A 27,323-nucleotide genomic window follows, 5' to 3' on the forward strand; every position below is an offset into this window, starting at 1 on the left:
ACACTGCACTTAAGTTTCTCACTTGCTTACAGAGGCATATATTAATTTTGTCAGCAAGACTATTATGTAATTAAAAGTCACACACTAAATCAAAAGCTATTTTCACTGAGCCACTGAAAAATAACTTCTGTGTCCTTGCTAGATTGTGAGATTCTAGCATCTCCTGTTGATGTGATAGTTTTTTATGTTAGCAAATGTTTTTGTATTCCGTCCAAGATTGGAAATAGCTCTTGAAAATATCCCTGTGCATTTTGATTAAATATTTTGTTAAAAAATACAAAACAGCTCCCCTATACCTTAGTTTGAGAGTCAATATGCCAAATTGCAATGAAAACAAGCTTTGTAAAGATTATTAACATTTGAAAGTTGATCCACTGAAGTGGAAGTGTGGCAGCAGCTTTTTAATATAGAAGCTCTTTACAGTTTTGCTATGTGTCATGGAGTGTTGTTTCCATAAGCAAAACGTTTTCAAATTGAAATCTAATGAGAATTTTATGTTCACGTGTGTTTGTAGTACTTGTTTCAGCATACAGTATACTCTGTTAAATGTTGATTATTTTGAGAACTGCTGCAAAAGGGAAATTTAAGTTGTCTGGTAGCTATTGAGTAAAAAGGTTTTGCTCCTGGGAATGCTTTCAGGTAACTTGCTGCTTTTGTAAGATTCAGATGCAGCTAAGTTGGTTTGTGTACTACATTGAGCAGCTGTTAGTCGCTTTGTGACTTATTTCAGTTCTTGTTCCTGATTTTATTCCTTAATATTAGCTTTACATGCTGGGTTTTCCACCTGATCATCCTGCAGACTGGTGGTATTGGGGAGGATTCAAACTCGGTGTTTATTTTGCTGCAGATACAAACTTTTTCAGCTGCTTGAGAGGAATGTGGCTGGTTCTCCAAGTAACAGCAGTGATTTGAGAAGTCATGTTCTGTTAGAGAACTACTGTAAAATATACAATAATCAAGTATTCTTTTTCTAAACAGCTGCGATTATTCTTATTTTAGAAGTAAAGATACGGATGTTCAGAAGAACAGGTATTTTTCTATAACACTGTTAAAATTCATTTATTTGGGTGCTATGGTCTAAAGTCTCTGTCTCTCTCCAAGAAAGACCTGTTGACTTTTGCAATGGAAAATAACTTCCCCCCCCCTTTTTTTTTTGTCTGAGGATGGAGACAGATTTGATTTTCAGTATTACTGCTATCAAAATTAAATATATGTGCTAAAAGGAAGCCTTTATTACTAAAACAGAGCAGGTATCAGCTCCAATCTGCCGCTGCCTAAATCTGTGCTTTGGAACTAAGATGCTGGTCTTATGGTTGCCAGTTTTTGTTGTTTTTTTTTTATATAGTAGAGAAGCTATGTCAGGTATGTCTAGTATAGCATTTTGCCTCTGCTAGCAAATACAGCAATTGCCTGCTATACTGCTAGCAATACTGCACCAAAATGCTGGTCCTTTCTAAAAAAAAAATTGTGGCTCAGTTTCCTGAACCATAAATATTGGCTTTAAAATTAATATTGCTTGGTGAATTTGGTTGTTGTAGTTGAATGATGAAGTTTTGTGAATTACTGTATTTGCTAAAGATATTAAGTGATGAAGCTTTAATGTTTTACTGATCAACTCCTTTGGAAAAATTTATTTGCATGGCCCCCAAGTGAACTATGTTACTAAAGGAGTGTGGGCATCTATTCTCAGAAGAGTTTCTGCATTAAGATTAGGGTCTTTGAAATAACTAGGCTAAAATGCCAATATTATGCACCTGTGTATTTATTTCTGATAGATCATAGACTTTGTCATCAAAAGTTGTTTTACCCTGAACTGCTTTTCCTTCTGCAAATCAGATATAAAAAAACATTTTCTAAGGTTCCATTTGTAAGGAATATACATGTTGGTATATGTCAGTCAGATTCCTACTGCATCTCTGGGTGAATTTCTTTCTAGGATTTGGATATAACATCAGTGTTAGGGTATGTATGCTTTACTATCAGTCAATCAAGAAAAAGGTTGTCTTCAGATAGGATTTCTTATAGAGCTTCCAGTAAACTGTCCAGCCTTAAGTAAAAGACCCTTAAGCAAGTCATCAAACTTCTTGGGAGGGTAAATTAGCCTGTAGTTTTGCTGGTGCCCAAGCCAGCTTGTTTCAAAACAGCCCCTTTGTGGCTGCAATCCAGCAGCAATGCCAGGACAGCTAGAGGTATGAATCCAGCAACTGAGTGCCTTGCTGCTGGAAATTAAAAATGTGCTAATGAATGCCCTAATGTATAACAGGAGGAGGATTACAATTAGACCTTTCCTTTCCCTCAGTAAAGATTGTTTCATTTCTGTCAGGGCATTGGTGCAAGCAACTGCCTTTGCAAAATAGATTAAATGCAAGAATCTGGGAGAAAGAGGACCGTCCCTGTTTGAGTGTTTTGATGCCTTCTCTAAACAGGTTTTTAATTTTTAAATCATCTCTGCAGCTCCTCTGGGAGTTTTATGTATAGAGTCGTATACACCAGATGAGCTGGCAAAATTTGCATCTTTACATCCAAGTATGTCTGGCCTACCTGTGCACATGCACCTGTCAAACGTTTAAGTTTTAAAAGGCCTGTAAGAAAATTATTCACTACAACTGCTATAGTCATAGTTTCTGTGAAACTACTATAGCCATATTTTCTGGAAAATCTGAAATGCTCTTGAAGATTATGTCTCCTATTTATGGTGATTTTGGTATCTGAAGGGCATCTGAGTTAGTGTCATTGTCTGTATACTAGCCCTTAGCATTAACATCAGCAAAAATTATAATTTCATTTGAAAAAAATCAGCATATACTCTGACAATGTCCCGTGATAGGTATTCTACTGCAGATTAAGAAACTGTTTTGAATCAGTGTCCTAATGATCTTTTCAGCTGTTATAGTAAGATGTATATCATCTGAATATCTTTGGACAGCTCTTGGGTGTTTTTGTCATTTATTATTTGTAACATACCGGAAGGGTTCATGGTCACCTGGAGTTCAAGGGAAGCAAATGTTCTCAGTTCATACAGAGCTCAGCCCTGGTTATGAGGTCTCTGGGTTCAGGTCCTTTCTGTTTGACAAGTTTTGTTGCAGATCTGTTGCAGCAACCTAAATTCACATGGCGAAAACTGTTTCTCTTGACTACCTACAGCTGATCTGATTGTAGATTATCTTAATTTTATCAGTTTTTGTCATTGCATATTGATATACAGACTCTTAAATACCAAAATGGATTAGGCTCTACTGCTGCTCCCATTAAAACCTCCTGTTGTTCTTGTTTCTTAAAGATTTTTATGGCAGTGTCATAAATGCATATTTAGTTTTAGGGATTTATCCCCTTTATACTTCCAAACAAAAGAATTGAGTGGAAAATAATTTGGAAAATTAAATGAAACACTGATAAAAGCAGAGTAGTATGTACTGACTTAGGGCTGATGAAGAAAACCACAACCAAATAGAATGTGAGAAATTATTAGGAAAAAAGTTGAGAAGAAAATGAAAGCCATAATTATGCCACTGTATAAATCCATGACTGCTGAGTAGCACACACAGTTATAATTTCATTCAAAAAAAGGGCCCTCAAAAAGTACCAGGAAGGGCCATAAGAGTGTCTAGAAGCTTCCATGCAAGGAAAAGCTCAACACACAAGAACTTTTCAGCTTGGGATGGTGAGTGCAATGCAGTAAAGCAAAATCCAAGTTGTAAGTACTGTGATAAGAGATGTGGCAGCTCTAACGCTTTTCAGCTGGTAGGGATCTTAAAAAAAAAAACTGTACTAGGTGTACAGTTGTGTGTGCGTATATGGGATATATATAAAACAGTGGAAGTTTAAGATCACATCTTATCAAACCAGAATAGTATAGCTTATTGATTGTCAAGATAAAACTGAGAAGAGAATATTGAGTTGTAATGTTGAAAAAGAGGGAAAAAAAATGCCACTATGATGTGAAGAACCTTGTAACTTCTTCCTACATGCTTTTTTTTTGCACTCATCGTAATTCTACCATGTGCCTGTCTCTGTGACTTTTGGGCTGTTGAGGGAGATGCCCTACAGACTGTATAGCTGTAGCCCACTTTCTGTTCTGGTATGCTGTGGGGCTGAGCCTGGTACTTGCATATGCCATCTTCTTAGCACAAGAAAAAATGAAAGCTTAGCACAAGAGAAAAATAAAGTTCAGAAAGATTTTACTGAGGGTTATTTAGTTGAACCCTGTTGTACCCAAGGTAGGAGCTGCCTCTGGAAATGAGTATTTGCAATTTCTTGTAACACAAGCAATAAAAGGTCTTCGTCTGAAATTATCTGGTAGCCACATTAAAACAAAAGGCAGGAAGTGTTTTTTTGCAGGCTGGCTGATCAAGCTGCACAAGTCATTGGCATGAGAAACTGTGGAGGTCAAAACTGCAGGACCAACAATGCAGCGTTTGTAAGTCACTGGATACAGGTGTGGGTGGGTAATAAAGGTGCAACTCTATTTCAGGAAATCCCTAGGTTGTTGATTGTCCCTAAACAAAGGATGAAGGTTAATCCAGGATGTTCTGGAAGATAAACTGACAACTTGGTGGTTTTGTGGTCTCACCTTCTGTGGTATGATCCCTCACCTTCTCATGTTTATGCAACTTTGAAGCCTGTAAAGGCCCCATGCAGCTGGGCTGTGCCCAGAGCTGCTCTGCAGCCTGATAAAGAGACTCTGGGTTCTCCAGCAGCAGAACGTCTCCGTGGGCACAAGCTACTGAAAGCGGTTTTTTTTTTCTGCTGAGTGATATTGCAGAATCACAGAATCATCTAGGTTGGAAAAGACCTTGAAGATCATCTAGTCCAACCATTAACCTAACACTGCCTGTTCTCTACTACACCATATCCCTCAGCACTATGTCAACCCAACTCTTAAACACCTCCAGGGATGGGGACTCCGCCACTGCCCTGGGCAGCCCATTCCAACACATAACAACCCGTTCTGTAAAGAAATGCTTCCTAATATTCAGTCTAAACCTTCCCTGGTGCAACTGGAGGCCGTTACCTCTTGTCCTATCGCTTATTACTTGGTTAAAGAGACTCATCCCCAGTTCTCTGCAACCTCCTTTCAGGTAGTTGTAGAAGGCGATGAGGTCTCCCCTCAGCCTCCTCTTCTCCAGACTAAACAACCCCAGTTCCCTCAGCCGCTCCTCGTACGACATGTGCTCCAGACCCTTCACCAGTTTTGTTGCCCTTCTCTGGACACGCTCGAGTAATTCAATGTCCTTTTTGTAGTGAGGGGCCCAAAACTGAACACAGTAATCGAGGTGCGGCCTCACCAGTGCCGAGTACAGGGGTAAGATCACTTCCCTGTCCCTGCTGGCCACGCTATTTCTGATACAAGCCAGGACACCATTGGCCTTTTTGGCCACCTGGGCACACTGCTGGCTCATGTTCAGCCGGCTGTCAATCAACACCCCCAGGTCCCTCTCTGACTGGCAGCTCTCCAGCCACTCCTCCCCAAGCCTGTAGCGCTGCTGGGGGTTGTTGTGGCCCAAGTGCAGCACCCGGCATTTGGCCTTATTGAAGCTCATACAGTTGGCCTTAGCCCATCGCTCCAGCCTGTCCAGATCTCTCTGCAGAGCCTCCCTACCCTCGAGCAGATCAACACTCCCACCCAACTTGGTGTCGTCTGCAAACTTACTGAGGGTGCACTCGATCTCCTCGTCTAGATCATCAATAAAGATGTTAAACAGGAGTGGCCCCAAAACCGAGCCCTGGGGGACACCACTCGTGACCGGCCGCCCACTGGATTTAACTCCATTCACCACAACTCTTTTGGCCCGGCCATCCAGCCATTTTTTTACCCAGCGAAGCGTGTGCTCATCCAAGCTGTGAGCAGCCAGTTTCACCAGGAGAATGCAGTGGGAAACGGTGTCAAAGGCCTTACTGAAGTCAAGTTAAACAACATCCACAGCCTTTCCCTCATCCAATAAGCAGGTCGCCCTGTCATAGAAGCAGATCAGGTTTGTCAAGCAGGACCTGCCTTTCATAAACCCATGCTGACTGGGCCTGATCATCTGGGTGTCCCGCATGTGTTGTGTGATGGTACTCAGGATGAGCTGCTCCATCAGCTTCCCGGGCACTGAAGTCAAGCTGACAGGCCTGTAATTTCCTGGATCATCCTTCCGACCCTTCTTATAGATGGGCGTCACATTGGCCAATTTCCAATCTGTCGGGACCTCCCTGGTCAGCCAGGACTGCTGGTAAATGATGGAAAGCGGCTTGGCGAGCACCCCAGCCAGCTCCTTCAGCACCCTCAGGTGTATCCCATCCGGTCCCATAGACTTGTGTATGTCTATGTGATGCAGTAGGTCACTGACTATCTCCTCCTGGATTGTGGGGGGGGTCGTTCTCCCAGTCTCTGTCCTCTGGCTGAGGGGGCTGGATTCCCTCAGTACAACTAGTCTTGCTATTAAAGACTGAGGCAAAGAAGGCATTAAGCACCTCAGCCTTTTCCTCATCACTTGTCACCATGTTTCCTCCTGCGTCTAGCAGGGGATGGAGGCTCTCCCTGGTCTTTCTTTTGCTGCTCACATACTTATAGAAACATTTCTTGCTGTCCTTGATAGCTGATTAATTTCCAGCTGGGCTTTAGACCTCCTGATTCCCGCCCTGCATAGCCTCACAGCGTCTTTGTAATCACTGTGAGTGGCTAGCCCCTTCTTCCAAAGGCTGTAAACTCTCCTTTTCTCCTTGAGTTGCAACCAAAGCTCCCTGTTTAGCCAGGGTGGTCTTCTCTGCCACCGACTTCTCTTACAGCACCTGGGGACAGCCTGTTCCTGAGCCATTAAGACTTTCTTCTTAAAGTGTGCCCACATAAAGATATGTGATGCAGAAAAGCGTAAAATGTGTGTGTGGGGTTCTTGCAGTTTTATTGCTGTCTAGTGTTTTCTACCACTGTACAACCAGCAGTAATTTCTCAGTGGTTTTTAGGCAGGCTGGGTGCAAACTATTGTTTGTATTTAATTGCAGTCTAAGTTGGAAACCTTTCTGTGCCATTAAAATTAATGGGAGTTTTGTGTGCTTATTGTTCATTTTATTAACAGGAGGCAAACAGATGCTTAAAATGAAGAGACTGCTCGATGATGAGTGTCTGAACACTGAGTTACAAATGCAACATAATTATTTAACCAAATAATTATATGACAGTAAGATGAGGAGAGAGGGAAAGAGGGAAGCAAGCAACTGAATAGAACTGTCTTTCAATATTTGGCAGCAGTGTAATCAGATGCTGTCAAGCATTTAATTTATAAGTAGTTTACAACTTAAAATCCATTACATTATATGTAGGTGTGGCAAAGTTAACAGTGTAGGGCTAGAATTGTTTTCATAATTGTTAGTCTAGTTTCCTGTTATAAGATTTTAACCTTTTAGACTTGGGCTTTGACTAGATTACAGAAATAATTTTTTAAAAATAATTTTTTTAAGCAGAATCCTTCAGTTAAACTTAACCCTTTAACACTTAACATTTGGGAAGCACTCCTCTGAGACTTAGTTATCCATATCTACATTCTCACCAATATGCTGCATGTATTTTCTACGTCACTTATCTGTTTTTTCAACTCAGCTCCTCGATAGACTAGTGATTTTTACTGGTTTATTTTAAGGAATGTTAGCTGACTGCCAGATATTGCTGGTTTGCTAACATCTTTGGAAAGTTTGTGTCTAAATTAGTTTGTATTTTTTTTATAGATATTAGCCCCTTTTAGTCAGTTGACTCATCTCACATGTGGTTTCTGCTGTTCTCTTCTGGGTGTCCAACATGTCACCACTTCTGCCATTTTCTCCTGGTGTTACAGCAGATTTTAATATTTTGTCATTTTAAGTGCATGTATTTTAAAAGTAGATATTTTACCCTCTTTTTAATAATTTGAGGATGCATCTTTCATATCTTTCTAACATTTCTACACCCACCTAACTCCATATGTTTTGTTGGTTTGCTTGCTCCTTAGATGGTATCTCAGCTTGAAACCCAAATAGCTAAATTGACCGCAGCTTTGGAAAATCAGACTGGATTGTACCAAGAAGCTCTGGAGAGGAGTAGGGAAGCTGAAAAATGTTCTGAGGTTTTCCAGGATCAACTGAAACACTTGGAAGAGGAATTACTGTCTGGAGATCTGATGCAAGATGGTTTGAAGCTTGAGAAACAAAAAGTAGTTACATGCATTATTTTGATGCATAAAACTCACTAAAGACAGAGATACAGCTAATTGTATTGCATCGATCAACTGGAGTATAACAGTACTGCAAGTAATGCAAATTAGCAAAGTCAGGCATCATGCAGAGAGTGGTAATATCTTTTCTTTGATGAACAATTTTAGTTGGAAAAAGTAGCTAAGATTTTTAGTTCAGAATCCATTTACTGTGAAAAAACCCACCACAGATTAAAAGAAGACTCTGTAAATACATCAGGGGTCCTTCAAGAATTCTCTGATCTTAAAGCTTTCTCTGATCTCACTGTCTTTCTCCAATATACTATCTGGTCTGTAGTCTCTCAAGATCTTGCAGTCCTTGATTCTTTTATATCCGTAGACCATCAAGGCTACCAGGATTTTTTTATTAATTGTATGAATGAACACACTGTTAGCCTATAACACACATGCATACCAAGAGTTTGAAAAATGACATAGTACCTGGAAAGCTAAACCAGCCATCCAGTACAACTAAGACAAAGCTGTAGCATGTCACCAGGCCAAAAGCAATGCTTAGAAAGTTGCATTTGCAAAGAATCAACAATTTGGTGCTGTCTGTTTTGCAGTAGTCTATGATACAATAACTTTTATGAATGAAGCATCCACCACATTGGTAGCAAACCAGAAAATGGAGCTGTTAATTCCCCCCTGCTTCCTCTGTGAAGAACATGTGGCCCTAGTTTCTTAATTTCTCTCTAGATTTTGCTGCAATAGAGAGATTTTTGTTGTGATTTTTTTTCTATTATCACAACTTCAGTGATTTCTTCTGCTGCTGTTTTTCACTTTTTGAACCAGAAGTATCATGAAACAAAAAGAGATTCTTGCTATGTTTTATTGTCGTGGGCTCAGGCAACAGTTATGGAACTGTTTTGTTGCCTTTTTTTTTTCTTTGTTGTTTCTTTGCAAAGATTATGACCTGCAACAGAAGTAAGAGAAGACAAACATAGTTCTTAACGAGAAGGAGAGCTTTGGATTTTGCAAGAGAGCCTAACTGAGACCAGGGAACTAATGCAATTGAACGGCATGACAAAAGAAGGAAAAAACAGATTAAATAACATTTGATATGTGTATGTGTTCACATCAGTAAACCAGATGGAGATGCAATTAAAATAATCTTTAAAGCAGTTTCTAAACCAATAAATGTTATCTGTAAACTTGCTGTTCCAAGGAAGGGCAAAAGGCTGACTATGTTAACATTCCTGTCTCTCCTCAGAATACATTGGATCTCACCCATGGCATCCCTGGTACCAGTTTTATCTGTTTTAGAGCTCACAGCAGTGGGCAATCACAGCACTTGCAATTGGTTGGGATGCAGCTGTCCTTTTTAACTTCTTCCTGCCAATGCATGTTTGTGTAAAGCAGCAGAGCCCCAGACAGGGACTGGAGTCAGAAGCAGACACACATACCTAGTGCTCTTATTACTGCAGAGGAGCAAAACACAATCTGGTCTTGCAAAGAAGATACAGTAGGTCCAGGGATTTATGAACAAAATAAATGTTGACTAAAAAAGGACAAATGGAGAATTAGCAATTGTCAGGAGTGTGTACTATAAACATATCATTTCAGTACATTATTTCTTGTGGATAGTGGGGCTTGGCTATGTAGAGCTGTTTGCTGGTGTAAGGGGAATTGCTTTCAAATTGTACTTCAGGACTTCTAATGAGGTTTTGTTATTCTTTTATTATTCTTTTCCATATCTTATCTTAGTATCTGAAATTTCTGGAGCAACTTAATGAGAAGATGAAGCTGGATAGCCTAGCAGCAGAGGTTGGATTTGATATGAATATGGATGCAATTCTAGCCCGTGTAGAGCAGTTAGTGAAACTGGAAGGTGATGCAGTGATTGAAAACAAAACTATGGCATATAGCCTAAGAAGGAAGGTAGGCAAAAAAGACATACTGTTTGTTTCAAAAGTAAACATTTTTATGGTTGTATTTCTATAGTGGCTTGCTAGAGGCAGTAGATTGGAGCTCATATATGTACAAGGAATTTTGAAGATGTTCATTACATAAAAAGAAGATAGTAAACGTTCGCAAACTGTGCAAACAGACTGCATATTAACACAACTAAAACCACCAGTTGGTTAAATATGTGGTACTTTTCACAGCTTCTTAAATAAATGCATGAAGTTATGCATGTTTATATGTGTATATATGTCTACTTTGTAATACACATTTATAATATACTTCTGTAAATAACTGTCATAGATATTTAAATCTAAAAGGATCTGCTGGGAAGCAGGGCATCTTATACAAACTTCTCTAGAAACTAGTAGGACTTTGGTTGTACTTCACCAAGAATTTAAGCGTTTCCAACAAGAACTGTGCTCCTTTAGGAGCAAATCTATTCAAATTTGGTCAAACGCCCCTCTGTTATCCTGTTATGACAGCATGAAATCTGGTTTTAGGCTTATCAGAATGGTGTAGAGCTTAGAATTAGGTCTGTTTAAGGTTTAAAGCAACACTGTATTTTTTTCTGGAAGCAGCTGCCTCTCTAGGAGGGTATAGTATGTATGTTAATACTCCTCAGATGTTCCAGAGTAAAGCCTGGCAGCTCAGCTCGGGTAAACTGAAAACAGGTAGCTCCCTGAGCTCCAAAATTACAAAACTCAGCTGCTGGACCTTATATTGGAGCAGTGGATGAAAACTTTCTTATTTCTGTATGTAGATTGTCCTTCTTGCACACTAGCCTTAATTAACTGATTAAAGATGGAAATATCTTAATCTACCACCACCGAAACCACTGTCTCTTTAATGCATCTCTCTTACCTCTTGCATTTGACTAGTGTCTTATACTTCAGACAATCTCATATATTATGAATGATGCACAAGTATTTATGTTCAAATAGGGTGCAGTGTGTATGTAAATTCATTCTAAAAGATAGTGCACAAATTCAGGGATGGAGAAGCACAATGAATTGGTAATGTAAGAAGTATCAAGTCAGTGTATATATGTTTATACAGCTTTACAGAGTTTTCAAGAGAGGAATAGGAGGTCGGGTTAAATATGCAACACGAGGATTAAATTTGCAAAACAATCTGTGTAGTACCATTATCTTTCACATGTAGTTTTTCAAATATCCTTGTGTTTGGAAAACTAGTTGAAGACTCAGAAAGAAAAACTTGAAAGCAGAGAGCTGCACATGAACCTCCTGCGGCAGAAAATAATGCAGCTGGAAGAAGAGAAGCAAGTAAGGACTGCCTTAGCTGTGGAGAGGGATGAGGCCAATCTCACTGTCAAAAAGTTACATAAGATGATAGAGAGGTTACAGAAGCAGCTTGATCTGGCAAGGGAAATGAATACTGACCTAAAAGCCAAGCTGTCTGAAACCAATGAACTTAAGGTGAGTTAAAAGGTTGCATTTGTGCTTCTATCCATTTTTCTATTCTGGTTGGATACAACTGGAGTTCATTTACAATAAATGTGTCCATGGAGAATTGCTCAAATCCATCTAGGTGGGGAAAGCAAATATAATATTACAATGGTTTGGGTATTTTGCAATTTGTCTTGATATACTAAGTAGCACCTGTAAAGTACAATGTGAATTTTCAGGTTAGTGTAAGAAAAATACGATATATGTCTCCCTTTCTTTCCTGTTGATACGGTTGGAATCTTATATTTTCCCATACATTGTTCACAGAAGATATATTCTGATAGGTATGGGGGGGAAAAAAGGGGGTTTTCCGCATAAAACAAGCAAGATGCTAAATTTTCATTGTTCCCATTTTATTACATTGCAGCACTAATAAATTACCTGCTTTAACTCAGGTGAATACAAGTAGTTTGCAGCCATTGATAGCTTGCTACCACTGGAAGAAAGGAAGATTGATTTTATGTGAGTTTATATCTTGTGGCTGATGGAGTGAAATAGATAAGTAGGTGCACGTTCCAACTGAACAGTTTTTACCAGCAAAACATTTGGCAACTTTTTTTCACACTACTTTTTCAGGGGCTAGCAGAGAATGAACTCTCACTGTGTGTTTTTGTCTGTCCAGCTACTCTTTTCACAAAACCTGTAGAGAATTAACTGTCTTTGAAACAAAAATCTTTTTCCTAATTGAGTTGAGATTGTCCAGTCTCCTTTAATAACTTTTCAGTTCACCTGTACATGTGATTTCATCAAGAATCCATAAGAACCCACATTAAAGTGCTTACTCATGATTACTCCTGATATTTTTATTATTTGATCATGTTAGATGGAAAAGTGTGACGAATTTAACATTATGTTATTGCAGATCAAAACTTTGGAGCAGAACAGAACTATAGAAGAACTCAATAAGTCTCAAGGCAAATTGGAAAGAATGAAAGAAAAGGCTGAGAAACAACTTACCTCTGTCAAATCAGAACTTCTTTTAAAGGAGCGTAAAGCTACTGAAGATAAAGAAAAAACCAAAAATATGTTAGAGGCAGTTACCAGTGAGATGAAGGTGCTTAAAACAACTCTTGCAGAATTAGCAAAAAGAGAGAGACAGGTACGTGTATAGGTATTTGACAAATGCTAACATCACTTAAAATATAAGAATGTGGTACAGGTGGAGCAGCTATCCAGCTGTGCTAAAAACTTTTATGAACATTAGTAAATAAGGAAATTTTAGCTCACACATGTGAACCAGATTCGCAGTTGTGATTCTGAGAGGCAAAGCTATTCTTCAAGTTATATATGCAAGAAGATGAATAATAAATATAGGCATTGTTTTCTTTGTTCATTGCAAAATATATCACCTTTTTGAGAGGTATAACAATGCTTTAAAATCCTAGTATCTTTTTAAGGTATGTTTTTTCCATATATCTTAGGTATAAAAGTTACCAACTTCTCCTCATCCATTTCCTTTTGTTTCTCCTCCTCTGTCTCACACTTTCTCCTTGCCAACTGTATGAGATTCAACAAGGCTCAGTGATAGGACAAGAAGAAATGGCCTCAAGTTGCACCAGGGGAGGTTTAGATTGGATATTAGGAAATATTTATTCACCAAAAGGGTTGTCAAGCACTGGAACGGGCTGCCCAGGGAAGTGGTTGAGTCACCATCCCTGGAGGTATTTAGAAGACCTGTAGATGTGGCACTTAGGAACATGGTTTAGAGGTAGACTTAGCAGCGCTAGGTTAACGGTTGGACTTGATGATCTTAAAGATCTTTTCCAACCTAAATGATTCTATAATTCTGTGTTGCCATGTATAGGCCATAAATTCAAAGAATGTTGGAAAAGATCAGAAATTTAAAAAAAACCAAACCAAACCAAACCAGACTTAATATTAAATGTAACTATTTTGGATTGATTTGTGACGTATAACTGTATTAAAGTTTAGGTAAGAAAGATTTTTGTGGTAACTCACCTTGGGGAGGGTGTAAGGGGTTTGTAAGAAACACATTAGTAAATGTGTTCCATTCTAATTAAAAAAACTGTTAAGTATGTATATACTTGGCTTGCATATTGTGTTTTGTAGCAGCATTATAGATGGCATAATTGTTTAAAGCCAATGGAACGCTTCTTTACAGTAAAAAGTGTGTAATTTTAAATTCCTTATTCCAACTGCTTAGAACTTTGTTAGTTTTTCCAGCTAAAATTTTTACTCTATATGTTGGCCTTAGCAATGGCTCTGGATGAAATTTAAGAATGCTATTTCAAAAATGAGCCAGAAAAATATTTTTTTGCTCATATGGAGAAAAGACCAACAACCTGGGGATCTTTCTTCCTGGGAAATTTTAGGACTGTTTTGTTTTATAATGAAGGTTAGAAACTTGGCAGGAAAATTTAATTTCTTTGTATGTCTCATGAGGAAAGGAAGCAATCTGCACACAGAAGAAGGTATGAATTATATTCAGGAAATTATTCCACGGAGTTACACATTATTTGCTAAAAACACATAAATGTTGAATTTTTACTGTCCAAACCCAAGGCTTCAAGCCACTTGAATACTGTAGCAGCGTTCTTTGGCCAAATTTGAAGAACATGGGAAAAGTGAGGTTAAGTGGGCTACAAAGTGCATAATGCTTAAGCACAGCATAGCACTCGTTCTCAAGCTGTCTGGGTTAGTGAAAGGTAAATCTCAACTTATAATTCACCAGCATCCACAATGGTCTGCAGCACAGGAACATTTCAAATACCTGCAGGTGGAACTATACTGCTAAACTGGGAGCAAAGCTGTTGGCAAGACCAATTCCTGGTAATTGTGCAGTGCTGATCAGCAGTAATGGCACTTTGAGAATATGAGAATTGCCAGTAATATTCATAGCATATGCTCTTGTATTTTAACGTTTACTTAGCTGAAATCTGTCCTTAAAATAAAGCTACTGTTGCTAAGTCAGAGAATTAATTCTAAACTCTCTCACTAATTAACACATGAGGTTTTTTCCTGACTTCTTCTGAGCCATTACCCAGGGAGAGTTGCGTCCTTATCCCCAGCCCTGTGTAGTTCTTCGCCTGCTTTGGACTCTTGGGGAGGGTAAACCAGACCAGACTTCCCTCACTCTCTGTAAAAGGTAGCAAATGCAGATGTTAAATACTTCTCTGAGCATGTATATATATTTAATCTGAATATAAGCACAGCCATATCATCTGTGTATGTATGCATTTATAAGAAAACTACTAGAAACTGAAATTGCTGTTACCCGATCGAGTTGTTGATGTGACCAGGTTGACCGTTGGTACATTCATTTGCATGTTTTTTTCAGGTACATTCTGCTGCTTTCCATGGATATCACTATGTGTAATGTTAAATAACATCATAATATTTTGTGGCTGTTTTCCATGCTGTCAAAATTAAAAGTACGCAGAATTGATCTACTGCCAACTGGTTAAGACATTGATTTGTCTTCTGATCATAAAGAAAGGCATAACATACCCAAGTGAAGTCAGAAATTAAGATCAGATTGAAATAATTTAAAATTAAGTCATAATTGGGATTTAACACAGTGTTTCTGGTTGTTCTTTGCTCTTTAGACTGTTAATTCCTACTAAGTTTAAGAGGAAAATTTAGCTTTGGCATTTGTGTCTTGTTCCTTTTTTTCCTTTTTTCCTTTTTTTTTTTTAAGAGACTGCACAGAATCAAAGCATCTGAATTTTTAGAAGTGAAGACCTGTAAGCAGGGTGTAATAACACTGCCAGTCTGCTTTAGGATTAACAGTCAGTTTTGGTGGCTGTAGCAAATAACAGCAAAGGGTGCATATTCTTGAGTAGACATATAAAACCAGTTTAAAAAATGCTGTTTAAAGCATTATAAAATCATACTGTAGAGTAAAAACCATAGAGAGGTGAAGCAATACGTGGAGTCAAAAAAGTAGAGATTACTAGAATGGATATAAAGTGAGGAGTTAGTTGGATGTATTGAAATTTTACAAGAGTAAGTGTAAGTTTACAAATATCCATACTGGATTTCCTCTGTCTGTGGGGTGAACAGGAAACCTTCCTGATTTCATATATCATTCTTGCATATTTCTGAATATAAATAAATAAATATCAATAGAGCTGACATTCATTTTAATAAGACTAGACAAAGGGTATGTATAACGACTGATGACAAAAGGATGTTCACAGGGACTGATAACATGACCACTGCAGTCAACTAGAGATTAGCTAATAAGTCCTTATCTGCAGTAGTACTTGGAGTAAGAATATAAGTATCAATGTTTTGGTTAAGTTTTCGATGTTTTTGTTATAGAGATTTTTTCCAGTCTTAGTTTCCTTTTTTTTTTTTTTTTATTTTTTTTTTTTTTATATATTGGAATAAGACAGCATAAAAACAAAATGTAGTGTCTTGTTTTTTACTTCTGCTCCCCTCTCTTATATCTTGGGTTAATGCTCTAAATTGCGTTAATTTCCTCTCTTTTACTTCAGATAATTTTACTTCAGATTGTGACTATCTTAGTAATACTAACTGCTATTGAAGAAAGCCTTAAATAGAGTTAAGTGGTACTTCTATTAGCTTCTAGTATTTCAGCAGAACTGTTGTGTTCTTAATACCTCCATTGCATTGGTTTTAAAGCTGAAACACATTTCTCATTTAATTTTTTTCTAGATCTTATATGTTTTAGTGAAAGATTTTAGAAAGTTGTTCATGATGTGCTTACAGCACTGTATCCACTTAAGAGTATACACATGCATCTCTCTCCATGTGAGACATTCTAAAGATCGTCCAGAGTGTATCATCTGTTGCTTTTGTTTGGAGTTTTTAAAATTCAGGTTCAATTTTAAGTTCTGGTGGGGTATTTTTGCATCCAAGAGTGATGGTTCTCTTTGTCAGTTTATGTGGAGAATTTCTCTTTGTCATCAGGCCTTCTGTATTTTCACTGAACTACAGCTTGATCTGCACTGTACTTTATATGCCACAATATAATAGTCAGAAAAGTTGTTTTTTGTCTAAGTGTTATTCCATTAAAGTGGAAAAAAATCCTCAATTTAAAATTCATATAAATGAATGGCTTAAAGGATTTCTTTAGGGGCTCTGTGTGCTTTCCAGTTTAGGTTATTGGCTGATTAAAGTTACTGAATTCTTAACATATTAATTGCACATTCAGTATAGGTATGACCTACTTTTTGTATTAGAAAAGAGTGATATGATTGTTTATACGTTTTAATTTGTATCTATTCCCTCTGGCAAAATCCTGCCGATCAATAATCTGCATCAGTGCATCAAATTTAATTTGTTTGCATTTGATACATGGTTGTAGTACAATTTGGTTTACTCACAGTTGCTATAATTAAATTGAACAGCCTGCAATAGCAAAGATGGGAGAGCAAGAAATTTGGTGCAAAGCGCAGACCCTACTGTGCTCCAAGAGGACCAGTTGGGTTTGCTGTATAGATGTCTTGTGGGGGTTTAGTTCATCCAAAGACTGGATCTTTGAAGAGGGTTGCCTTGATCTTTTAACATAAAGTCTGCACGGAAGCAAATTCCAGCTCTGCTGCCTGCTTATTCGTCTGTGATCCAGATGTATAAAAAAATCTTTAGCTTCTGCTAAATTGTCCTTGCCCAGCACACTGCCAGAGCCCCATATCAATGGCCTCCTGGCTTGGTGTTGAAGAGAAGATACGGGAACTTGGGGGTTTTTGGTGTTACATTGTTCCAGTGTTTCATCCAAGACAGAGAGCTGGGACTGAATTGTTGAATCCTTCTGCCCTATACTGTCTTGGTTTCCGTGTTTGTTTTTTTGAACTGATGGCAGCTCCTTAGGGTGTGTACTGGGATGAAACACACTCTTTGGCAAAGTCTTGGAACTGAGACCTTGTCTTCAGGGGTTTTGCAGCTTGCCTCACAAATGTTATAACTGCTTTAGAGTTCTCCACAGTATTCCTAGGGTTGGACATGTATTTCAGGAGTGTTTTTATCTCTATTTCAGGAGTTCATTTATCTCCTCACCATTAGCTGTCAGCTTGATTGGTGGAGTGAGGGTGCTGCCACACCAGAGCGCGAGTCTGGCTTCTTGATGGTTTTGATGTTTCTGTGACATTTTGAATCTGTCATGCTTGGGAATGGGGATCTTGACATTCAAATACCAAGACAAGCATATATCCTCCAATAGGAACATTTTCCTCTTTTAATTGTGTGTTGATGATAAGGGGTATTAAGGCATTGGTCATATGGGCTGTGTAATGCACTGTCCATTGAAGAGGCATTGAAGTTTGATTTATAATGATCCATATTGTGAGTTGAGAAGAGTAAATCAGCATTCATGTTCGTCTGATCTTAAGTTTTTAATCTAGTTACTGGCAGGGTCACTAGTGATCACAATTACTTGTGGATGTCTGTCCATTTGGAACTGCAGAGAGAAACCTGGTTTCTTTAATTATTTTGCCAAATACCCTTCCTGTGATATATTTTCAGCAGCTAGGCACAGAAGGAAAATGAGCATTTCCCAGGCTGCATCTTGAATTTTGGCTGCATCCTGATTTCAAGTCAAAATCAGACTGCAGGATGTGCCAAACCTCCACCCTTCTTCTAACTTCCTCCTTTCTGCAGTGGTTTCCACAAGGAAGTGCAGGGTGGAGGGGAACGGTGGCAGGAAGTGGTCAGGAGTTTGAGATCAGGACCAGGACCTTCGCCTCTGCTGTGGGATGCAGCCACCAGAGTTTCCAGTTGTCTGTGTAGTTTGCAGTCATCTAGGTCAAGTACAACTCCTCTTCCTGTCTTTTCCTCAGTTTTCGCTGTTGAGTCAGCAGGGAAGATATGCCTGTGAAGGATACTAAAGAACACTTGAAACTCTGTTTGGTGTTCAAGATCCCTAGCACCTCAGCTGTTTACGTGTTTTGTTATTTGAGGTACGCACCAAAAGGCTGTTGCCATCCTCTTCAGCTTCTCTGTATTGAGCAACAGCAGAAATACCTATATTTTGCACTGCTAATACAAATGCTTGTGTTTTTATGTATGCATATATGTGTATGTTTTCCAGGCATCTCCTTTGCTTGGTATTTATTTTAATTCCTTTCTGTTTGCTCTTGCAGCTGGCAGATTTCCGAGAGGTGGTCTCACGGATGCTGGGCCTCAACATTGCCAGCCTGGCTCTTCCTGACTATGAAATCATTACACGTCTTGAAGGCTTGATTCACTCTCATCAGCACCACTACTTCCCATGTGTCTGCCTCAAAGAAGTGGCAAGGGCACCAGAGGAACACTCGCAAAGAAACGTACAGCTTCTTCACTGAAACACAAGTTTTATAAGGAGACAAAACAAAGTAAAATTTTCCTTTGTGCTTGCCTACCTGCTAGATGTCCATAGAAAGCAGATATTTATTTCTGTTCCCTACTCTAGATATACTGACTTGGGCTGATTTTTAGTGTTTCAGTAGGGAGACAGCTGAATGGGTAAAGCCAGCAGCCTAGAAATAGCAAACAGAAAATCCCTGCGCAACATAATACTTCTGCTATGAAAATAACAGTCAATATGTGAACAATGTATAGCCCTCCAGTTTCACTGCAGATGCATTGAAGGCATGGGCCGCCTGAGGTCAGTTCACAGTTTTGGGAAGTACTCGCTATTGAATGTCAGCTTCAGTGACATTCCGTGTGCTTTTTTACCTCTGGGTGAAGGATGAAATAAAGTGGGAGCTGTCCTGCTGCTGTTCTTGCAAAATGGGACCTCTCTCTGCATTTTCACATATAAGGACTTCAGCTCCAAGAGTGGAAGTTAGACAGAGGACTATCACAATTTTGGGACAAGGGATTTTTTTTCTTCTGTTGTTTTCCTTAGTCTGCTCTCGTGTCAAAACAAAGTTACACTTTTTCAGCAAAGGCTCTTTCACAGGGTCCAGTCATGTGCCTGATGTAGATATATTTGGTAAAATTGCATGTTGCCCTTGGTCATGATACCTTGAAAATTTTACTTCTAGCTGCTGTATTCCTTGGGCAATTAATCCATAGGTCAAATAGTGGCAGTTCTTCTGAGTTAATAAAAAGTTATTTTAAAATGCTTATGCACTACAGAAAATGGTTGAATTACTAAAGTCTTTATTTTCAGAAAAGCAATGACAAGGTATCCAGAACTACCTCTTAATCATAAAAGCTGCTTGTCTATCACCCTTTCTGAGTGTTGTTGAACTTCTTGATTTTTTTAAAGAAATTTGAACAATAAATCTGTTTTAATAGCACACTCAAACATGATTCTGTGTTTTCAGTTGTCTCTTCTCATTATATATTTTGTATGGATGTGCAGAACAGTTAAGAAGACTTACCTGTTTATGTCTGGCCCTTTGTGGACTTTCTGCAGTATCTGAGCAAATGATAACCCACTCACTAAAACTGAGCACAGTATTTTAAGAAAAATGAGACTTTTTCAAGGAAGTGTGGTAATTTTGGTATCTGGCTAGGGACTCAAAGCATTATAGGTTGTTTTTATTTCACTTGCCTCTGAAGAATCATTTCTCAGTGACTTGTTAGTAAAAAACCAAAAAACACCCAAGCTTTTGCAAAATCACTCATTTGAGGAGATGTGGTAAATCATATATTACTATACTCCTGTGGCTATCTGGATTAAAATCAATTTCCTTTCTTGTTTTATAATGAAACATTGTTATTCATGTACAGTTTAATAAATGGAATAAAGGAAAATGCTAATATTAAATTATATAAACTTAAACTTAGGAAAGCACAATTTCAAAGTAAGGTAAAAGATTGAAATATTTTTAGGCATGATGTGTTGGGAATTTAGAGGGTGGAAAAGGATGTAATAATTTTCTAATTCTTCATGAGAGAATACAAGTTTAAAGCTTGTGTTTTGCTGGTTCTATAGGCTCTTCTCTTCTGCTTGAGTTATAACTAAACAACAAAACCAGTTTTCTTCATCCATGTTAATAAATATTATACAAAGCATTTTTTACCATATTTTGCAAGTTAAATAAACTGTATTACAAAATTAGGTCCACTCAGCCCAGATAATACATTCATAACTTTAAGAAATAGTCTCTGAGAGTACCAATTATAAAGTATGCATATTTCATGGTTGTGAGATGATTTCCTAATGTCTGCCAGGAGGCTTAAAATCTCCTGCCATGCTCAGCAGTCCTGTATCCTGCCATCCCGTTGCCAGCAGTGAAGTTCCAGCCCCACAGAAGCCACCAGCAAAGTTCTCCGAATTGCATCAGAGAAGGCAGGCTTTCACATGAAGTTGGTAGTAAAGCCTGATTACTGTCTTGCCTGTTAAGCCAACAGAAAGTAGAATAAATGTTTTCTAATGCCTTTTTTTTTTTTTTTCCCACATGGTGGATCTGTATTTTTTGAAATATTAATGCTAATGTTTATCAAGGAATATGACCTCTTAGCTGATTATTAATATTCTCTGTATTTGCTTTACTTTTGGAAGAGCAGTGACACCTTTGTACATTTAGCCAAAACAAATGAAAAAAAAAAAAGTAAAGAAGTAATTTGACATGAACAAAGTTCAGGTGATTTTTGACGCATGTAATTTTATTAAGCCCTGAACAAAGTTTAAACTGACTTGCAATCTTTTTTTAAGGTTTGTTTCATACAGCATTGAACTTAGTCTTCCTTTTGGGAAAAAAAAATTAGGCTTATGAATGTTTTCAACATTTTTTTCTTTTTTAAACCAAGATGCATTCCACACAAGACAGAGCTGATAGAAACCTGAAAGTGTGTGTTAAAGCTGTGTCAGCAGACACCCCTCTTTCAGCAGATTATTTTTACTAAGGTTTCTATTAATAAAAGATATGGGATTGAGTTTGCTATCTGTTCATAATTACTCTTTTATTGTGGTAAAGGATTCTTGATTTATCAACAGAATACATATTAAAGAGAAAAGTATTGTGAAATCAAAGAATGGTACAGTTACAGGGCTAGATCTTTTTTCTCCAAGTAATAGCTGGACCAGTGCCAATGAAGACAACTTCATTATTTCAGATTGGCAGTGTTAAAAAAGGACAAAACTCAACAAATTAAAATGTTGCAATTGTAGATATTGAAATGACATATTTTACATGCCATAAACATGGTAATAATAAAATCACAAAGCAAATAGAAAAATAAGTGTTATAATGTGAGGAGTGTATTTAAATATATGCAACTGAATTTTTGTCTATACATCATATAATTGATATGTTCTTTGAAACATGGTAGAACTATGATTTCTCAAAGAAATTAAGTACAAAGGCTGAATTAGAATTAGGAAGCATAAAGACAGATCACATTAAATTACTCTTCAACTTATGTAGCTCTAGAGTTTATTATTACTGTATAAAGCAGTTTACTTGCTTTTCTACATTTTCTTTCTGTGTGCATCATCCACATTTTCCTAGGGCTGTTCAGTTACTGGATTATTTTGCACATTATGATGGTGCAAGGGAGGGGAAATATGGATGACTCAAGTCAATAGATTTTAACTAAAAAAAAGCTATGTGGAAAATAAAAAAAAGATAGCTTGCCAGAATAGAAATTGAAAGAATGTTCAAACATAATCCTTTTCAAATGGAAGATTTCAGATTGCTTTGTTCTTCTGTCAAAACAAGGAAGAATCCTCTACAGCAATGTTTTTTTTTCTGGAAGAAAAGGAGGATGAGTTTATTAATTGTACTCATAATTAGTCATGAGTCAGAAATGAAAGATCTACAGAACAAGACAATTTGCTTGAACAAAATAGATGACTCTTCTGACAGTTTTAAAGTCAGCTAATGAGCCATGAGACAAAGAAGAACACTTCTTTACAGAAGAGAATAAAGAAAACAGTTGAGATATGCTTTCTTATTTTTTCCCCTGTCACTGCTTACACTTTTGGTAAGTGGGAGAAACAAAAAAAATAAGATTGCAGTGTGGGCAAATGGGGTCCAAACTGTTAACTTCCAAGAGGTTCCAGGTAGAGAAACCAACCGTCAGACAGCTTTTGGTAAAGCTAGGGATGGGACTGGAGTGCAGGAAGTTTAACCAAGCTGGGAGCTGAATAGGATTAGGTCCCTAGATATGTATACATACATAGGTGTTTTCATAAAATGATTATTTGGGCTTTTTTTCTGTAAATGGAATGTTAATGTTTTGGGTGGTGAAGATGTGTGCTTGGTTATAAACCAAACATTCAATTTACTATTAATATTACTTTTAAATAGGCCACTGAATGCAATTTAATGTGGAAAAGGAACCTTGATCTACAAAATATTCCTGCTAGTGACCTTAGTAGTAACAAATGCTCTTCAGGGCGCTGATTGAGAGGGCTGAGTTCATTCCAGAAGAATAAGCTTAGTTTCCCCTTCCAAAATTGGGATGCTGCCTGCTGGGGGCAATTGTTCCTGCCAGGCGGTGCAGGCAACTTCTGACCATGTCCTGTGGGCAGCAGAGCCCACTGCCGAGGGCGGCCTAGGTCTGGGTGTGCTCACGCTGGTGCATGCCATCTGTGTCCCCATCGGTTGCCCAGTCCCCTCCTCAGCCATGACCCTGGCTGGCTGGAATGCTCTGCTGCTCATCAGGCTGTGTGCTGGAGTTCTGATTACAAAACAGATGTGCGGTGGTAACTGGGATGCTGGAAGACCTTCCCCAGTGTTACTATGAAGGCAGCAACACACCAGCAGAGCTGACTCAGTCCTTTCCCCCTCTGGTCATGTTTTTGTACGGTGAGGAAGAGCATGACCATAGCAGCTCTGTGGGCCATGGCAGGGTGGTAAGGAGAGCCTTGCAAATGGGGCTGTAAATCTGGGCAGATTGAAGAGCCACCTCTGGTCCCAACAGGGAGTGTCTGCAGTCTGACTGATGGTCAGACTCCTTTTGAGCTCAAGCTGGTACAGTGAAGAAGTAAGAAGCATTAAGACAAGTATTTCAAATCATTTCTTCTGTGTATCCTTCATATTGCAGTAACAGTGTAAAAATATGCAGTATAAATTATAAAGTGACAGTATAAATTGGTATGGGCAGCCACTCTGGCTGGCTTCTTGCCCTTAGAGGGGGTCAGAGGCTCACAATTAACAGACATCCCAAAGGACAAGCAGAAATACAGTACTGACAGACAATTCTCAGACCCTTCTTCGTAGTTATTTGTTGTTTTTTCTTAGCCTCCCCATGCTCCATTAAATTTGCTGTCATTAACAATATCTTTCTCACCTTGATCTTTCACAGATCACTTATCTGCAGCAAAATCTCTTTGGCCAGCCCTGTTCTTCATCAAGCGAGGTTTCAAGTCCAGCTCCAGTGTCTGCCAGGTTGCGTAGGGCTGCTGGAGAAATCTGTCCATGCTCTTGCTCTGCTGCTGCTTTCTGTCCCTTAGCCCTGGCAGCCTCCTCCTGTGCTACGCACCTCACCTCTAGCCAGGGTGTGATCGGACTTTTGCAGCGTTCCATGCAGTTCAGCAGACACCGAGGAACAGTTCACTTTCTTGTGTAAGACTGCAGAGTCTTTAAGACTGCTGCAGACACTTGAAGATGCTTCATACCCCTTTTAGGTGGTTTTCTGGAGCTGCTGAGGTGGGGGTGGTAAGTATGCTCTTGTGTGGGGAGGAGAAAGAGCAGAAAGGTTTTGGTCACCCTAAAGGGATCCTATGAAATAGCAGCCTATGGCAGGCGTATGACCACAAGGAGACAGATATGTACTGCTGATTCATGGTAGGGGAGGTGGAGCTGCAAGAAGAAGAAGGAATAATACAAGGGTAAAATGATGGCAGCAGACAAACAAGACAGGTGCAGGTAGAGATGTTTAAGAAGAAGCCTGCAATAATTTTTAGAGCAGAAGTATATGGCCATCAGCATAGATGAAGGAATCCTGCAGGTTATGGCATAAAAGTCCCCTAGAGCTTTCCTGGGAGATCAGACCAAGCCATGCTGTGCGGAAAAGTGCTAGACTAGCGCTGAGCTTATCACAATCACAGAATCACAGAATCATCAAGGTTGGAAAAGACCTTGAAGATCATCTAGTCTAACCATTAACCTAACACTGACTGTTCTCAACTACACCATATCTCTCAGCGCTGTGTTGACCTGACTCTTAAACACCTCCAGGGATGGGGACTCCACCACTGCCCTGGGCAGCCCATTCCAACGCCTAACAACCCGTTCTGTAAAGAAATGCTTCCTAATATCCAGTCTAAACCTTCCCTGGTGCAACTTGAGGCCGTTACCTCTTGTCCTATTACTTATTACTTGGTTAAAGAGACTCATCCCCAGCTCTCTGCAACCTCCTTTCATGTAGTTGTAGAGGGCGATGAGGTCTCCCCTCAGCCTCCTCTTCTCCAGACTAAACAACCCCAGTTCCCTCAGCCGCTCCTCGTACGACATGTGCTCCAGACCCTTCACCAGCTTCGTTGCCCTTCTCTGGACACGCTCGAGTAATTCAATGTCCTTTTTGTAGTGAGGGGCCCAAAACTGAACACAGTAATCGAGGTGCGGCCTCACCAGTGCCGAGTCCAGGGGTAAGATCCCTTCCCTGTCCCTGCTGGCCACGCTATTTCTGATACAGGCCAGGATGCCATTGGCCTTCTTGGCCACCTGGGCACACTGCTGGCTCATGTTCAGCCGGCTGTCAATCAACACCCCCAGGTCCCTCTCTGACTGGCAGCTCTCCAGCCACTCCTCCCCAAGCCTGTAGCGCTGCTGGGGGTTGTTGTGGCCCAAGTGCAGCACCCGGCATTTGGCCTTATTGAAACTCCTACAGTTGGCCTTAGCCCATCGCTCCAGCCTGTCCAGATCTCTCTGCAGAGCCTCCCTACCCTCGAGCAGATCAACACTCCCACCCAACTTGGTGTCATCTGCAAACTTACTGAGGGTGCACTCGATCCCCTTGTCTAGGTCATCAATAAAGATGTTAAACAGGAGTGGCCCCAAAACCGAGCCCTGGGGGACACCACTCGTGACCGGCCGCCAACTGGATTTAACTCCATTCACCACAACTCTTTGGGCCCGGCCATCCAGCCATTTTTTTACCCAGCGAAGCGTGTGCCCATCCAAGCTGTGAGCAGCCAGTTTTGCCAGGAGAATGCTGTGGAAAACGGTGTCAAAGACCTTACTGAAGTCAAGGTAGACAACATCCACAGCCTTTCCCTCATCCAATAAGCATAATATCCAATAATATCAATGTCTTATCATTTTGATATTGCTTGGTGTTACAGATGTTTAGAGTAATACTTCTATGGTGTCACTTCAGCATGTGACACCACTAGTTAGGTCTCGCTGCCTTTGAGTACATGGATTAAGAACAGTTGAACAGAGAACAGACAACATTGTTGGAGAGTGTCCAGCAGGAATGGAGAAGTAGTGTGGCTCATATAGTATTTAGGGATCCACAGTTGACCATGTATTGATGACATTTAGCTGCCTGAGGTTTTGTGGAAGGAGGTGGGGACAGAGAGTATTTGAGATGCATCTCACAAAGTCATGGAGCTAAAATGTATTGATTCAAGTGACTAAAAATATGCTTGAAGATGACTTCCCTTTTTTTTTATTAACAACTATTCATCTCAACAGTTCAAGACATCAGGCTCTGGATGAGCATAAGGAATCAGAATAAATATTTGAAAAAGCAACCAGTAAACAGAGATGGATTTAGACTAATGACCTAAAGAGAAAATAATATCATGGGTTCAGAGTTGCACAGACTAATTCTTTGCTGATAAATCTTAATTGCTAGGCTTTATAAACTTCTTCTGACTTGTGGATGAGCTTCAGAATAGAAACAAGAGGGGCCATCTGCCCTTGGAAATCTGCCCATGCTGTAGAGGGAAAAAGGGAAGCTGGAGCAAGGGGAAGCGTTGACAAAATGCTTGAGGACTGCTGCCCAGCTGGTTTTAGAATCAAGGTAAGTAAGCTTCCTTTCAGTCTCATGAACCATTACGAATGGCAATGCCTGCGTCAGCAAGTGACAGAGATCCAGAATCCCCCCAGTTAGAATAACATTTTTTTATAACAGCTTTTTTATTCTTAAGCAGTGTGCTTTCAAATACTTCTAATATAGTTCTTTATAGTGGCTTCCTGGCCTGAAAGTCAAAAAAGAGGTTGTATTTCTCCAAAACGTTCCCTCTGTGGTTTTCCTAAGAAATTCTTGACTGTTTTGGGAGTTCAGTTTATATATGTGTCTGTAGCACTAGTATCCTTGCCTGTAATGCAATGTGATGCTTTGCTTTTATTTACAGGAGGATTGAAGTCTTCTGTGCCAGCTGACAGAATTTATTAATTTGAAAATTCAAGCCAAAATGGTTCAGTCCTTCCTAAGAACAAGACTAATGGAAAATCCATAATTTGCCTATATCCATAAATAAAAATCTGGCAATTTGGAGCAATTCAGGCCAGAGTAAAAAAATGACCTTCTTTATAATGGATGTTCCTGGCTGCTCTGGGCCAGAGGAAAGGTTGACACATCTCTCTGCTCCCAGTGCTCTCTTCACTTGAAACAAGTGGGAGTGGAAGGAGTGGTCCAGCTCAAAGCCACAAAGGAAAAGAGACAGACTTGGGAAAGAGCTAGTTATGGCAGGTTTTACAGGGAAGAGAAATGAAGTGGCATGGGAGAGATACAGAAAAGGTGGGCTGTGAGTTAAAAAAAAAAAGGGAGAGGTATGAGTAGCTGGGTAGGGATGTGGGAATGAGCGTTCAGGAGAGTTGAAGCTTGGGAAGTGAGTGGCAGGTAGCAGTGAGCATGGGAGCAGTTTGGAGCTTCCTCGTCATAGACCGGGATGAAGGAAAGGGGGGAAATCAAGGGAGGGAGACTGAGGCTG

At 39.4% G+C, this 27,323-nt stretch overlaps 1 protein-coding gene across 3 annotated transcripts in view; it reads left to right on the top strand.

The window, feature by feature from the left end:
• LOC141921011 (coiled-coil domain-containing protein 170-like) overlaps window positions 1-19,790 on the top strand; it is a 71,099-nt gene extending 51,309 nt beyond the window's left edge. For all 3 annotated transcript variants that reach the window (XM_074818764.1, XM_074818761.1, XM_074818763.1), the window contains 5 exons: window positions 7,962-8,162; window positions 9,909-10,082; window positions 11,303-11,545; window positions 12,438-12,674; window positions 18,640-19,790. In XM_074818764.1, coding sequence (XP_074674865.1) covers window positions 7,962-8,162; window positions 9,909-10,082; window positions 11,303-11,545; window positions 12,438-12,674; window positions 18,640-18,840 — 1,056 coding nt within the window. In that variant the 3' untranslated portion in view covers window positions 18,841-19,790. The remainder of the gene's footprint in view (window positions 1-7,961; window positions 8,163-9,908; window positions 10,083-11,302; window positions 11,546-12,437; window positions 12,675-18,639) is intronic.
• The last annotated feature ends 7,533 nt before the right edge of the window (window positions 19,791-27,323 follow it).

This window comes from Strix aluco, chromosome 3 (assembly GCF_031877795.1).
Source record: "Strix aluco isolate bStrAlu1 chromosome 3, bStrAlu1.hap1, whole genome shotgun sequence".
NCBI lineage: Eukaryota > Metazoa > Chordata > Aves > Strigiformes > Strigidae > Strix > Strix aluco.